At 34.8% G+C, this 17,036-nt stretch overlaps 1 protein-coding gene across 5 annotated transcripts in view; it reads right to left on the minus strand.

Moving 5' to 3' along the window:
- HACE1 (HECT domain and ankyrin repeat containing E3 ubiquitin protein ligase 1) overlaps positions 1–17,036 on the minus strand; it is an 87,375-nt gene that overhangs the window by 11,438 nt on the left and 58,901 nt on the right. For all 5 annotated transcript variants that reach the window (XM_087817532.1, XM_087817531.1, XM_087817530.1 and 2 more), the window contains 3 exons: positions 14,653–14,802; positions 13,939–14,135; positions 4,972–5,103 (listed from right to left, as the gene is read on the minus strand). In XM_087817532.1, coding sequence (XP_087673658.1) covers positions 4,972–5,103; positions 13,939–14,135; positions 14,653–14,802 — 479 coding nt within the window. The remainder of the gene's footprint in view (positions 1–4,971; positions 5,104–13,938; positions 14,136–14,652; positions 14,803–17,036) is intronic.

Raw genomic sequence — 17,036 nt, forward strand, 5'->3', positions numbered from 1 at the left:
ATGGAACAGACTGTCGAATCTCAGAGGCAAGGTGGGGATGGGTGGAGAGAGATTAACCAAAGAATTTATATGCATATATGCATAACCCATGGACACAGACAACAGTGTGGTGAAGGCCTGGGGCAGGGGATGGGTGCAGGGTAGAAGGGGTCAATGGGGGAAAAAGGGGACATCTGTAATACTTTCAACAGTAAAGATAAATTTTAAAAAACAGCAATCAAATAACTAAAAAATGAAATTAAGAATGGCAAAGTATTTACCATTATATTTTCCAAGAGAAAATAAAACATGAAAAAGAGCTTGTTCGCACCTCTGAATCAGTCCATTTCTCACAGTTGGGCCTGTTTACACAGTCAGATGAGGCAGTAACTAGCCTATACTTAACTAAAACACTGACAAGCCAGAATAGCAGGACTGGTTACTACAGAGCCATCAATTTAATGTGGTTCAAAACCACATTTCCTACAGCAACTACTGGTAATATATAGCAGAACAGTACAGAGTGTACTTTGAAGGTTGATGAAGGTTAATATAAGGTGATATCTGAGAACACTTAGGTGCTTCTGAGATCTAGTCAAGGAGGCTGCAAGATTCTCTCCTTTCCAACTTATCTTAGGCTGGATTTTCTTCATATTTTTTCAACCAAACAACATATCACAAGAGATAATGTGCAGAAGCAGATATGAATGCCCAGATATTAAGCCAGATATTAAAGAAACTTGCAAAAATGTGAAATAATACCAGTCTTCCCATTATTTTTGTTTCATTCTGGAAAATGCAGTTTTCATATTTAAAATGTTATTTATATTAATAGGTACTGAATTATCTTTATATGAATTAATAAAATATTTTACACTTGTTTTAATTTCAAATAAAATAAACATAAATTAATATAACTCACATTAAACAAAAAGGCTTTTGTTGTAAGGGGGTCCTAAGACCAAAAAGTTTGAGAACTGCTAGGGTTTCTGTTCTCCTTGCAATGGTACTATAAAATACTTTTACTAGATAAAGGCATTCTGGTTAGCGTCCATTCACCGCCCACAAATGCATTCTCCATCCTAGGAGGCTGAGCCTGGCAAACTAGCTCTCTTGTCTGTCAGCTTCAGGTTGGGTTCCGTCACTGAGAACAAGTCTGGAGGTGAGAGTCTTTTCCGCTCCCTCCCTGCTTATAGCACATCTTTCCAATAACCACGTCTCCTCATCACAGGGCCCCTTACAGTAATTCCTCCACCTGTCTCTTCAATTCCAGAGGTGATAAAGACTTTCCACTGTTGCTAGTCTCTGGATGTCTCACCAAATCTTGTTTATTCTTAACACTGCCTGCACCTCTGTAATAGTCCCTTTGTTAAAGTCCCTTTATTTGAACCACCTGGGGAAATTCTGTTTTGTGGCAGGACCCTGATACAGACCTGTCAAAAGGGGGTGAGAATGAATTTCACATGTTTCTTACAATCTGAGTGTAACTGTCTTCCCTTCTAAGCTGAAGTAAGCTTTTAATAATATTAAGCATGCGCTCACTGTTAATAATTATGAGTAAAAATGACAGGCTTTATTCTCTTAGGATGTGGGACACTTCCTGAATATCGCATGCTGTGGCTCTTTATGAAGAGGATTGGAGATCTTTATTACCCTATTTGACACTGCTCTTCCTAAACAATCTCATCATCTGATCAGCTCAACTTAGTTTTTTTGGGTTTTTTTTAAATATATCTTTATTGATTTCAGAGAGAGGAAAGGAGAGGGAGAGAGAGATAGAAACATCAATGATGAGAGTCATTGATCGACTGCAGCCCGCAACCCGGGCATGTGCCCTGATCGGGAATCGAACCCCAATCGCCTGGGTCCTACGTTGATGCTCAACCGCTGAGCCACGCCCGGCTGGGCTCAACTTCGTTTTAAAGCCGGAGTCTAAGGCACCAGGAATCCTGACCTAATTTCTAATATAAGAGCCACAATGAAAAGCTTACCACTAGCAGCCCCAGAGAGTTTTGCTCAATGGTTAGAGCATCGGCCTGAAGACTGAGGGGTTTCGGGTTCGATTCCGGCCAAGGGCATGTAGCCGGGTTGCAGGTTCTATGCCCAGCCCCGGTCGGGGCATGTGCGGGAGGCCAACAGTCGATGTGTCTCTCTCACATCGATGTTTCTCTCTCTCCCTTTCACTCTCTCTGAAAGGCAATGGAAAAAATATCTGCAGGTGAGGATTAAAAAAATAAAAAATAAAAGTAAAAGAAAGGTAAAATTGTTTAAAAAAAAAAAACAAACAACAAAAAACTTATCAGTAGCAGACCTAAACATGAAAGATAAAGGAATAAAGTTTTTAGACGAAAACAGGAAAATACCTTCATGACCTTGGAATAAGAAACAGTCTCTTAAACAGGACACCAAAAGCTCCATGCTTTAAAAAAAAAAGGTTAAACTGAACTGTATCAAAACTAAAAACTTTTATTCACTTAGACACCAGAGTAGAATATGTATAACTAACAAAGACTCCTATAAAGAATATATAAAGATGCCCGGCTGGGCGTGGCTCAGCGGTTGAGCATCGACCTAGGATCCAGGCGATCGGGGTTCGATTCCCGGTCAAGATACATGCCCGGGTTGTAAGCTAGGCAGCTGATCAATGACTCTCTTATCATTGATGTTTCTCTCTCTCTCCTTTCCTCTCTCTGAAATCAATAAAGACATATTTTTTTTTAAAAAAAAGAATATATAAAGAATCCAACAAATCAGTAAACACAATAGAAAAATGGACAAATTACTTGAACAAATACTTAAAAGCCCGAGTACACAAACGGCTAATAAACATATGAAACACACTCAACTTCACTAAGTATTAGGGAAATGCAAATTAAAATGACAATGAAATACCACTACTGATCCACCAAAATGGTAAAAATGAAAAAGGAGATTATCAAATGCTGTGAGGAATGGGAACACTCAGAACTCGCATACCTGGTGGGGAGAGTGTAACTTGACATAGCACTTTGGAAAACTATTTGCTAGTATCTACTCTAATGGAATAGATGCTAGTATCTACTCTAATGGAATAATAGCCTATATGCCAGCAATTCCACTCCAAGGTATAGAACACACAGAACGCATGCATATTTCTCCTAAAGACATGCACTAGAATATTTGTAGCAGCACTATTTCAAATAGCCCGAAACTAAAAAGTATCCATCAAATGTTCATCAAGAGTAGAAAAGACAAGAAAGTATACTGACACAATGAACTACCATACAGCAATGAAAATGAACAAATTACACTGCATGCAACAACAGGTATAATTCTCACAAACAAAAAGCTGAGCTAAAGGAGTCAGATATATTCTAGGTGATGGTTTCATTTACATTAAATTCAAAACCAGGCAACCTAATCTATAAGTTAGAAGAGTGGTTACCCATGACTGGGGAGAGTGAAAGGCGACATGAGAGGGACATTTGGGGTGCTAGATGTTAATTTCTTGATCTGGGTGCTGTATTCATGGGTGCAGTCTGCTTGTGAAAATTCATCAAGCTATACATTTATGATGCATGCACTTTATGTATATGGTAATCCAATAAATTTCATAGAACTTATCAGTATCAGTAAATTACAAGGTAAAGTTTTTGCTAATTATTTATGTTGTTACTATTGGTTTTTTACACCACAGGTCCAAGAAATAATGTAATTCTCTGTTTAAGAGTTCATAAGTACTCCTCTATTTTTAAATGCTAAAAATAACTTTTATGGTTATGCAGAAACTAGACAAGTCTATGCTAAACAAAACCATTAATCCTAAACCTAAAAACAGAACCAAAAAAAACGATTTTTTTAATCAATTTTAGAGAGGAAGAGGAGGGAGGGAGAAGAGATAGAGATAGAGACAGAGGGACAGAGAGAGAGAGAGAGATCAATTTGTTGTCCCACTTATTTATTCATTCACTGGTTCCTTCCTGTATATGCCCTGACCCAAGGGACAGAGCCCACAAACTTGGAGTTATCAGGGACAATAGTCTAACCAACTAGATACCCAGGCCTGATAGTTAATGAAACTAAGTCACAAAGTACTTCAAAATTAATTGTCAAATTCTGTACTGTACACTATGAGTGAAAAAATGAAAATACTGGTATATCTGTAAAATTAAAGGTATACACCACTGTACTTATTCAGATATTAAAATGAAAGGCATAGGGTAAAACTAATTTTATGAAAAAGAATAAAAACCTAAGGATACTTTACATTTATCTAAAATTTATTTTTCCAAATTATACTTTTTAAAAGCTATACTCCATTTAAAATACTGTGTTTTATTAAGAAGTTAGAAACTCAAGAGAGTTTGAAAATGGCATTACCAAAAATAAAAGAGAAAAAGGAAATAAGGAAAAATGCAGACATAAATCATATAAAATTAGAAATCCCATTAGATCACAGTAAAAGGCAGGCAAATTAACAAAGTATAACAAAACATTCATTAGAGACTGGGGGCCAGCAAAGAGTGGACTCCACAGAGGTTCAAAATGGAAAATTATAAAATTATATATATGATGAAATAAGAAGCTGAAAAAGAAAACACAAAACAACAAGAAAAACGTTCTTAACCATTTTTTCTTTTTTGAAGTACAAGAAGTTTGTATCAGTTTCCTCTTTACCACAGATGGCCAAATAAAAAATTCAGAAATAATGGGAATTTTGCTTTGGGGAAGACTGGCCGTTAGCATCTCCCATGCACAGTACTTTGGCACTAACACTCCACTCTTGTTTATCACCATGCACTCCATTTCCCATTAAGGAAATGCTAATCTGGTTATTAAGCTTAAGAGAAGCACAATCACAAATGTAAGTTTTGAAATCTCTAACGGTGAACATTAAACCATGTGTCTTATACATCATTCCACGCATCACAGCACTCCAATATTACTCCTGAATTACAACCACTGGAGTTTTATACTGCTGTGTAACAACAAGGGAGCTGATGTCCTTCTTACCAACTCAAACTCATCAAACAGCTGTATGAGGGAAGGTGGGATGAACATATGAAAGCCCTGTAGAAAAGCATTGATCTGAGGCTGAATGGCTCTTGTCATTCGAAGTTCAGTAACAAGCTGGACATACTCCTCCTGTTAAAAAAAAAAGAAAAAGTTTTTGTGAAGACTTTTTTTTAATTCCACATACTCAATGTTGATCTAATCACTTCTCATTTAAGAGGTAAAGGTTTAGAATTAATTTGGCACCAATGTTCATACATCTCAGCAAACCAGCACTCTACCATTCACTCAACTGTTCTCTCACACCCTGTAACAGCAAGTGCTATCAAGATCTACTTCCAAAAAATATTCTCTATCTGCCCTCTCACCACCTCCACTTTTAGCACCCTGGTCCAAGTCATCATCTCTCACCTGAATCACTGCAGTGCTGGTGTCCCTGTTTCCATTTTGCCTCTACTGCTTCTCCGCACCACAGAGTGATTTTTTAAAATATATATAATTCAGATTACATACCTTTCTTGCTCAAAACCCTACACTGACTTCTCATGACACTAAGAATAAAATCCGAATTCCTTTCCTAGCCTCTCTGCCTTGCTTTCTCATCTCATTTCCTTCCATTCCCCCCTTGCTTACTCACAATGTTCCCCAAGCACAAGCTTGTTCAGGCCTCAGTGTCTCTACTTCTTGGTGTCACTGACTGAAATGTTTCAATAGGATGTAATCTCTCTGCAAGCAGGGGTTCTGTCTGGTTTACCAGTATATATCCTCAGCTCCTAAGAACAGCGATGGCCACTTTGTAGGTGTTCAAAAATTATGTGGCAAATGCATAATTCAACAAATTCATTTAATATATACTTAGAACTTCATAAAATGGCTCAATTAAGTGTAGCTGATTTGATTCTGAGTTAAGGTAAGCTATTTCACACATTTTATTTTAAAATACATCATCGTCATCATAGAAAATAGTGTCACTTAAAATTTCACTGGTAACAAAATGCATTTCAGCTCAGACCAGAATGAATTCTCAGATATATGCATATCTATCTATAGATATATAGAAATATCATTATCATTTATATATTTTAAATTACGTCTAGTGAAACTTCGTGAGTTAAAAGCAGTATGTTGTATACAATTCTCACCTCCCAGAAATGAATGCTCTAAACACAAAGGGGAGAAAGCCTGTTTTAGGACTCTCCCTTCATTTTTATTTTTTTGGCACTAATCTGGATGCCCAGCCCCCACCACCACCACCACCACCAAAACCACTGGCACTGAGCCAGCAAGCTACATATGACTACTGGCTATGAATTCTCCGTATATCTCAGAGCTACAGAAGTGTCACAGTGAATTCCTCACAGCTCTCCCCAAACCCCACATGGCTCCTTATACAATCTGGCACAGGGAAAGCTGCCATCCCTGTCATTTAATCTATTCTACCCCTAAACCCCACTCCCTACCCACCCAAAGGCTTTTCTCCACTATATAGAAATTAATCAGTTACTACAAGTTACATACAGATGGTTACTACAGGGAGACAGAAATGTATGGCAATCAATCAAACAGAAACATAAAACTAAATTTCAGGGTCCAATCAAGAAATAATATACGATAACACACTTCTAAGTGATAACCAGCAGTGATTTCAGCATCAGCAACATGATCATCTCGATATTTATGAATGCTCTCACTAAAACTGCTTACTGAACACTACAATTTTTCTGATCCATTCTTTCATTAATTCTATGTTTAAGGTGCTATATGAGACGCTGTCTTCCCTTAACAAGAATAGCTTTTGTCCAAGAGGTTTTACTTTTACAATATTAAGGTACTATTCAATAGTCATTGCTCAAGACCTTACTAAATTATGAAGCATGTAAGTAAAAGATTTGTGAATTGCTCAAGTACATACACTTAACCTATTTTAATTTGCCATTGTGGTCCATATTTATCAGAATAGTACACATTCTCTTTTTTATCAATTAATCCCTATTATTTCCTCATACATTTGATTTTTAAAAATTAGCTTTCACAAGTATACTAATCTTTGCTCATATGTTCCCTTCTACTCCATCTAATATTGTTTTCCACATTTATTTCTGTAACTCTGGTTCATAGTTTCTAAATATCAATTTGTGAAAATCAGCTCCCTCAGATACCAGTCTCCATATTAAGTTAATTTAAATGTGAACAACAACAAAAAAGCCCTGGCTGGCTGGCTCAGTTGGTTGGAGCCTCATCCTGTACACCAAAAGATTGCAGGTTCAATCCCCAGTCAGATGCATACAGCAGACAACCAATCAATGCTTCTCTCTCACATCTATGTTTTTCTCTCTCTAAAAAGAAACATTAATAAAAACATGCTCTCACATGATTATTAAAATAATAATAATAAAATGTGAATAGATCTTGGTCTTAATTATTTCTCAGTAAAATAATAAAATTCTAGCCATCACAAATTCTCCTAAGTGTAGTAAAATAAGAGCTTTCCAGGTAGTTGAAAGATAATTGTTTAACAGTTAAAATCTACAGAAAACAGAAAAAAAATCTAAATCCCACTGCTTCTAAAATACGTTGCTCTGCCTCCTAAAACAGCACATCCTCAAACAGAGTAACACATATTAACGTTTTCTTGATGATACAATTATTACTATGAACATCCACTATCATTAAGAACTAACATTTTGACTGTTCATACTGTGCTATAGAAACACACTGGCTGCATTCCCACTACCTATGAAGGCAGCCAAGAGACGCACCTCCACACTTTATGCCCTGCATAACTACATCAAGTATCTCATATGCCTTAAGGAAACAGTGAATGCATAGATGATAATCAGTCCACAAAACACTGGCACGGAGTTGCATGATCAGGCATTAAATATATACCAAACCTAAAATGCCACTTTCTTCTAAGGTATTAGAAGAGATGATATAATTTGGGGGGGGGATCTTTTATCCCCAACAAATGGCATATTTACTCCCACCTGAGTTCTGCTGTTAATTCTTTGAGGGCATAAAATAATACCAGATGCCATAGATATAACTCGAAGGATTAACTATATACAAGAACCTGAGTTGGTACTTGTACTGAAATAGTTACATTAACACATAGCAAGTTTTCAACTTAGAAAGCTTCAGCATGGAGATAAGATCAACAACAAAAAGCCCCAGCAACTTTTTTCTAGCTCAACCTCTGAGCCTGATAACTGATACAACATGGGTAATAAAAAAATAACTGCAAAAGGAAAAATAACACTAAGATTAAGGATACACAACTTCCGACGCTATGTTCCAGCGAGATTACAGGACTAGTTACAGAAACATTTTGTTTTAATAACCTCCTAGTCTTCTGCATGTGTGGAACAAATAACATCGCCCCTCAGAAATGTGCCTGAACATTCCAACTTCCTTTCAGGCTTTGGACCTAAATTATGTCTCTTATGAGGGGGGGTGGTGATGTTAAAACTTGAAACATTTTTTAAGCTATTTTCTTCTTGAAAATATTTTTCATTATTTCTAGAAAAATATCTAAATAAACCATATTTATATAAATAATAATCAACTTTTAATAGTGAAAACAAAATGTTCCTTTTCCCTCCTCTAAGTAGACTGATAAGCTTGGTCATATTTGTAAAACTGTCTAAAATAGTAATTTTTTTTTAGTAATTACCAGTTTCAGTGGCATTATTATTGGCATAATTCAATTAACTGTTTGAATATCAATCCCTTGGTAATAAAGCTTCCTTCCTGGGTTGATCACTTGATTACTATTGCTCTGGAATGTAAGAGTTCTCACTGAAAATTTCTCCACCTAGAACTCAAAAGAATACCAGGTTTCTTTTGTAGGAATAAGCAGATACAAGAAAAAGGAGAGGCGTGTTCTTTCAATGTAATATTTTTCAATAATTTTTTTCTTTACAGGTATATTCTATTTTTAAGGTCCTACATTAGTTACAAAGATTGATAGTCTAGTAAAAGTCCTATTACTTCAGTTTCCTTGAAAAAAAATTTAGTCCTTGAAAATTGTGATTCTTTAGGTTACCATTTCATCGAGTTGGTGAAATTTTAGAATATACTTACTAAAATGCAAGGGAAAGTATGTTCTCCTTGTACACAGGAAGATATTAAAGATAATTTTAAATCCAATCTAATAATACACACAAACACTCAATATGAAGAACCTCTAACCTGAAGTGTTTTAAAAGTTTTGAGTAATAAAATGATTTCTCATAGTATACCTTTCTAAAGATAAAAATGAATCCACTTTAAGTCAATAATCAATATACACAAACCTGTTTTTGTGCTTATATGTGTATTAAATGTGTGTGTGTGTGAAATACATCAAGTGAAACTAGCAATAAAATACAAGGAATTAACCATATAAAAATAAAGTGGAGGAAAACATGCTAAATTTGTATTTGCAACTTTGTTCATATTCGCTGACTTAGTAAAGAGAAGCCTAGCAGTTACACAATCACAGAGACCTTGATTTAAACTGAGGGTTCACCACTTACTAATTTTGGGCCCTCAGACAGTTTAAACTTCTAAAGAAATATATACTGTCATAGTTACAAGCTCAGGCTTGATGGGTTCAAATCCTCGCTCTAACACTCACTAACCATGTGATCTGGAGGAAAGCTACTCAAGCCCTTTATCCTTGTTTCCTGACCTGTAGAAAGGATGTCTACACTTCACAGGACTGTTTACGTTAATACACGTAAAGTACTTTGAACACTGCCGAACACATTATAAGCACCCAATAAATGTCAGGTTCTTTTAATATTAAAGTTGTTTCCACGTTCAACGAATAGAAGGAACTATCTCAAAAGGCTGTTGTAGTAAATGAGAAATGCACAAAGAACGTATCTCAAATACATGAAATACTACAAAGTACTCGACAGGCAGTAGCTATCATCATCACCAGAAAACAGACCTGATGGTAATGAGCGTGACGAAGAGAAGGACTCTGGGGTCCAGTCCACACCACACGGCAATCATCTCTGAATGGCTGTTTCCACCTTCTCAAACAGTCACCTAGCTCTGTAAATTCTACATCCTTGAAGCTATCTCATTTTCTCCATCCTCACAATCCTCGAGGCATGCATGCTCCACAGAACAATGCCCCAACAACTATCAGCTGACCTGACTCCAGTATTGCCCCATTTCAATCCATTCCTCACACTCCAAGCTGAGTTTATACTTTCCTTAAAAAACAGAAATTCAATCATGTCACTCCCCTCTATAGCATCTTCAATCATCTCCACAGTTCAGAATAATTTCCAAATTTCTAATTGTGAGTTAAAGTCTTTCAGAATTTGGCCCCTTTCTACCTCCCTCAACTCATCTTTTTCCACTCAATTACTTTGCAATCTAAGCTAAGATCTACAACTCTCATCTATCTGTAGTTCCCCAAACACATGCTCAGTCAACTCTGTGCCTTCTTATAAGCCCAGAACACTTCCTTCTCCCCTTCCTTACTTCTATCTGACCACTTAATGCTTCTCCTCTATAATTCAACTTCATGCCTCCTCCATTCCCTGATATCCTGTCCCATCCCACACCAGTGTTTTCCCCTCCCAGCCAGAATGAACTTGAGGATTAGTATTGTAAAAGTGTTCTTAACATTTAACACCCAAGTAGCTTACTTTCAGTTCTAACAGCTAGGTCAATTTAAGCTAAATGAATGTTTCTAAAGATTTTTAACATTTAAAAATTAATCAGGTTGTTTACTGAATAAGCATTAAGTGTTTAAGCACTGACAATTAGATATAAAATTATCCTTGACTCTTCCTCGTAATATTCAGTTCTAATAGCTAGAACTGAAGATTTAGGCCAAAAATGTCCTTTTAACTCCAGATTTCATGGTTCTACAATTTCAGCTTTTCATCAAGAATTTAAAAGTAAAAGCAAAACTAAAATGAAAATATTATTTTAATGTAAATATTCAGCTCCTGGTAATTCAGCCATTTTCAAAAATGAAACCAAGGTTGCTTGTTTTTCTCTCTAGATTTTAAAACAAATCACTGACAGATACAAAATTAAATTTAAAAGAGCATTATAGTGCAAATGTGGAATGGATATATATTTTTCTGCCATACATTTGTTGTATTTTTTAATTTACTGCATTTTAAACAAAGGTATTTTCATCTATTTGGTTTCACTCAATAATTACCAAAGGCTTTCAGTAAAACTTAGGAATAAATGACTCCCCCATGTGGAGATCAGCTTACACAGATTTTCTCTTACTAACAAGATTGGCAAGTCATTTAAGTTTCAATATGCTTATAAATTTTGAAGTTGAACTCCAAAAGTGACAATTACAACTTATACCTATAAAGGTAAGGAGATAAAAGGCTGATCCTGAAATAACAAAAAAGTTCATGACAGAAATGTATGTTGAAGAATAATACCTCTAAAGAACATGGTTTGAAAATTTTTGTAAATTGAATACTTTAATAATTTTAAAGTAAGTGATCAATTTAAGCTATAGGTACATTTCTAAATATTTATAATATTTAAAAATTAATCAGGTTTACTGAATAAGCATTAAATGTTTAAGCATTAACAATTAGATATAAAATTACACTTGACTTTTACTGGTCATATTAGAAAATGAAGAGGCTCAATTTATTGTGAGAAATGTTTATAACTAAAAAATGAAAGCTGAGAATTTTCATATTAATGATTGAGGTACTGCTTTTACATTACCAAAACTAATTATTGAAAAAGGTTAGCCTGACCACCAACAAATCAACAAACTACAAGTGCTGGCGAGGGTGTGGAGAAAAGGGCACCCTAGTACACTGCTGGTGGGAATGCAGACTGGTGCAGCCACTGTGGAAAGCAATATGGAGTTTCCTCAAAAGATTAAAAATTGACCTGCCATTTGACCCAGTGATCCCACTTCTAGGAATATATCCTAAGGAACCCAAAACATCAATCACAAAGAACTTATGCCCCTCTGTGTTCATAGCAGTGCAATTTACAATAGCTAAGATGTGGAAACAGCCCAAGTGCCCATCAGTAGATGAGTGGATAAAAAAGCTGTGGTACATTTACACCATGAAATACTATGCAGATGTAAACAGGAAGGACCTTTATCCTTTGGCACAGCATGGAGGGAACTAGAAAGTATTATGCTAAGTGAAATAAGCCAGTCAGAGAAAGAAAAGTACCACATGATCTCACTTATATGTGGAATATAATAAAATAAACTGATGAACAAAGTGTATCCAGAGACACAGAAGCATGGAACAGACTGAGGGATCTCAGAGGGAAGGCAGGGAGGGGGGTGTGGGTGGGGAGAGATTAATCATAGAACTTATATGTTTATAAGCATAACCCATGGACACAGGCATTGGTATGGGGAAAGCCTGGGGGTGGGATGGATGTGGGGTGGAGGGGATCAGTGGGGATAAAAAAGGGACATCTGTAATATTCTCAACAAAAAAGATAAAGAAATTAAAAAAAAAAAAAAAAAAAAAGGTTAGCCTGTAATCAACCAATTAGTTAATATGGTTAAATAAAAATGTATTAAACTTAGAAACAAAAGTTTCAAGCTCTTTAGTATTAGAATAGTATTCTAGCCTCTGACTAGAATCAAGATGAAGGGTATACCCTCAATGAAAGTATATTTTCACTTGTTATTTTTTTGATATCTTCCTTCTTTCTAATTTCCATAAAAGACACAAATGTAAAAGAATAAAATATGAATCTAAAAATATCTAAATAAAAATCACGTCATAGTGAGAGGGAAGCTGTTAGGAGAAAAAAGTACAAATACAGCTATCTATCATGCAATTGCTAATGGGTCTTTTCACTTTGTCATATAAAATATATCTGAGAGGAGTGACAAATCCACTCATTAGATACGGTATTCACAGATAAGAATCATGTTTGAGGTTCTCTCATGAAAAGCAATCACTTGATTATAATGAAGATTCTATGACTTCATCACCCTTGAGAGTACATCTCCAGTGTAAAATAAAGTAACAAATGCATTGCAAGGTGGACAATCTAATAATTATAAGAATTTAAAATTTTTTTAAATAGTCACTAAATATTTAAATATTTTAAGTTCACTAGCAAGCTCATATAGATTTTAAAAACTAATTTAAACACTTTACCATTTTAATTTTCTAGAGCTTCATATGACTCAATATATTAAAAGTCAAGTAAACTCTTCCAGAACATGATTAATTTTGCGAACAGTATGAAGAACATTAGACTTGAAACTAGGAGACAGGAGACCTGGGTTTTGGCTCCAGCTTTAGGCTTCAGTATCCTCATGGGTAAAATGAGAGGGTAGACAAAAAAAATTTAAGTATAAATGTGGAAAAACTCAGCTCCTGATTTTATTTTCCAAAATTAAACTTCATGCTTTTTTATATGTACAGTATCTGAGTTTCAAAAAGTAAAATTATGTAGCTTAATATAGGTCTCCAATTTCCTGTATACACCTGAAACTTTTAAGCCTATTTTTATAGAAAACTATCCAATAACAACTAACTTTTGTAATGTGCTTTTAGGTTTACAAAATGTTAGTAACAATTCTCTATGGGATGTATGATCCCAATTTTACAGAATAAAAAACTGAGGCTCAAAGAGTTTAGTTAAAACATGCCCATGTCTTTGGCTTAAAAAAAAAAAATCGTTATTTTACAAAATTGCTAGTCTACAAAATGGTTCAATAAACATTCTTTTTTATAAGTAGGTGATTCTGAAGCTATCTTGGAATTACAATACAACTAAAGGAAAGGAAAAAGGTTTTAGTTTTACTTAACTGTAAGTTTGATATTTGATGGTTTAGTTAACTTATTTTATCTTTTATAAAATGTTATTAAACTCTAACAGCAAAAGTTATTTTGGCTAGTACCAAGAGACTTTACAATAATTAGCCAAAAGACTTTAGAATATCAGGACCAAGTTACAAACATTGGCTACGGTAAAAATTCAAATACTTACTTTGTTATTTTGTGTCACCAGAATACTTCCACCCCCAGGTTTCAAAGGCACTTCTTCCATGGCTCCAAATACATCAGTCTCAACAGAAAAAGTTAGTTCTAGACCCAGATCACTAATATCATTATCTAAAATCCACTGCAAATTTTTGGCATATTCTGGGTCAATAGATGCAACATCTTGGTAATTTACAGGAATACCTAAAAATATAAACATACAGCAATTATATTCTACATGTTTCTGCCTTTCCTTATCTGTTTAATGGTAAAATACTGCCCTCTACAGATACTATTTAGAACTGCAAAATATAATCAAATTCACAGCATGATTTAAATGGATAATTCCTGAATTTGAAGCTTGATTTAAGCTTATGTTTCTTCCACATTTTTACAATGTAATCTTTCTTTGAAATAGCTACCCAGGAAATTATTATAAACTTCAAAAAGTGCCAATTCTCTTTAATATATTCATATCAAAATGCATTCTTAGCATAAATATACACACACTAAAATGAAAAAAACCTTTTTGTAGCAAAAAAGGAGTTGTTTTTTTCTTTCCCTCAGGCTCTCATTCAAATGTCTTACATACATACACAGATAGTCTCTAATCAAAATAAAAATGATCTCATCCAAAATGCCATTACATCAAATTAGATTTCCCTAAAGACTAGAGGAAAAACACTTTAAACAAGTGTCTACGGAAAAACAATAGTCATACCAAGAATGTGCTTGTAGAATGATCTTGTGAAATAAATGTTGACCAGCTGCCTATGGTTCAAAGCTAATCCCAAAATCTGTCCAGCAAACCGGAAATAGTTCAGGTGATCAGGATTTACATAGGAGTTGCTGTTAGGCTGAAAAGTTGTTCCTATTAAAATAAACACAAAATAATTTATTTTAAAGAATCTACATGCAGAATTGAGATCATTTTTTTTTTTAAATATATATTTATTGATTACAGAGAGAGGAAAGGAGGAGAGAAAGAGAGAGAAACATCAATGATGAAAGAGTCACTGATCGGCTGCCTCCTACATGCCCCCGATGGAATCGAGCCCGCAACCAGGGCATGTGCCCTGACTGGGAATCAAACCCCGATCGCCTGGATCCTCGGTCGATGCTCAAGTGCTGAGCCACACCTGACCAGGCAGAAGTGAGATCATTTTAATGCAGATAAATTAGCTCATATAAAACTTCAGCAAAGCTAAAGTTAGGTGTCAACTTTCACAGGAATTTTATATAATAGGCAGTGGAACTAGAAGTACAAAAGATATTAACTCACACATACATATCACAGTAAGTCTGTACAGAGAAAAAATTTTAGAATACTTTTTACTGCACTTTTAAGTATTTGAGTTGGAAGATGTGGCACACACACACACACACACACACATGGGTGTTTTGCTTTCCTAGGCAGTGTGGGGAAATAACTACTAGGCTGTGAATTAGGGCAGACATTGTCTCATTCAGGCCCAGTGCAGTAGATATTTACTACTTTTTACTCCTTAAGAAATGGGGCGCTATAAGACAATAACTAAAAATTTTAAATGTATAACTGTTCTTAAGTGATAGAACTAATCCATGAACTTGATGCCTTTTAACAATTATCATAAAATCATCAAAAGTGCACAAGTCAACCAATTTGTTCTCATGGCAAATAATCAAGGTTAATAAGTACCACTGAAGTATAAAAGTAAAAATGGTAAGGGCAATCATTACTGATTATTGTCAAAATCTACAGCAATGGAGTATATGGCTCCACTTACATGAAAAAGGTCTGGAAATATAGTGTGATGGTTATACAACATTGTGAATGTACAAAGTGCCACTGAATTATAACACTTCAAAATCGTTAAAATGGTAAATTTTATTTTACCACAATAAAAAAAAAATCTCAAAAAATTAAATCTAGTGCAATGAAAAACCAAGATTTCAACTTTAAATAACCCTCCTTCCTTGTTTTGTTGTGATAACTCTAACTTGGGTTACAAATTCTCTCATCATTCAACAAGTATTTATTGGGCTCATGCTACTTAAAAGAAAGAATAACTGATAAATCTAATGAAACCACATCAAAGAAAAATAAAGGAAAAATGAAAAAGTACTGGAGGGCAAAATGTTTGGTCATTTAATATAGGTACTTTGACAATAATTCCCTTTGTGCTTCGTTGGTCTTTGATTTATCAGGGTTGGCACTGGACTAAATTGCCGTGACCAATTTACTGAGATATAAGGTATAAATTTGGAAGCTTATGGCTGAATGATTTAAAAGAGCCACATGAAGCTAGTCATTCACTGTTAAGTATCTTTAGAGAATCATTCCCAGTCATAATGTAAGACTGGGTATTAAAAGTCAAAGCAAAGTTCTGTGAGATGAAGAAAGACTTCAAAGATAAACATAGCCATAATTTCAAAAAATATAATATTCTGAGAATAATCACAAATATTTTTTACCTATTAAAATAGTGAATGCTTAGGGTTATTGCTGAACCAGCAAAGATTTTTGATGACTCAGCTTTCCTCCCCTAGGTCTATATAATTCCTAAGTACTTTCTGAGAAGTCTGGGTTATTAAAAAGAATAGATAAGAAGAAATCAAAAGAAAATAAAAGAAATGGGGAAAAAGTATTCAGGAAACAATAGTTTTTAACTTGAAAATTAGTTAAAACAGAATATAAATTCTATGCTATGTTTTAAGTTCAAAATAAAAGTAACTGTGACACTCCCAGCTATTTTCATTGCTTCAGAAAAATTGTATTACACAAGAAAATAGCATTTTCACAGAAAAATAATAATAGCATCTAACAGTTATTTCTGCTTTCTATGTACCAGGGACTGGGTCAAGTGTTTTTACACAACAGCTAATTGATTTCTCACTACAGTACAAAACATAGGTTTATCACCATGTCAGATCAGCAAACTGAGGTTCAGAAAGGTTACATTTACTGGCCCAAGATCACAGCATAAAAAGGGGCAGAGCCAGGATTCACATCCAGTGTAACACCAAAGGCCCAACTCTTAGCCACTATATTACTTCTCCAATGTAAGTATCTTAATTTAATCAGAAAGCAAGTTTTAAAGAAATTATTATAGATATTAGGTCTAT

This window comes from Miniopterus natalensis, chromosome 5 (genome assembly GCF_054644295.1).
Source record: "Miniopterus natalensis isolate mMinNat1 chromosome 5, mMinNat1.hap1, whole genome shotgun sequence".
Taxonomy (NCBI): domain Eukaryota; kingdom Metazoa; phylum Chordata; class Mammalia; order Chiroptera; family Miniopteridae; genus Miniopterus; species Miniopterus natalensis.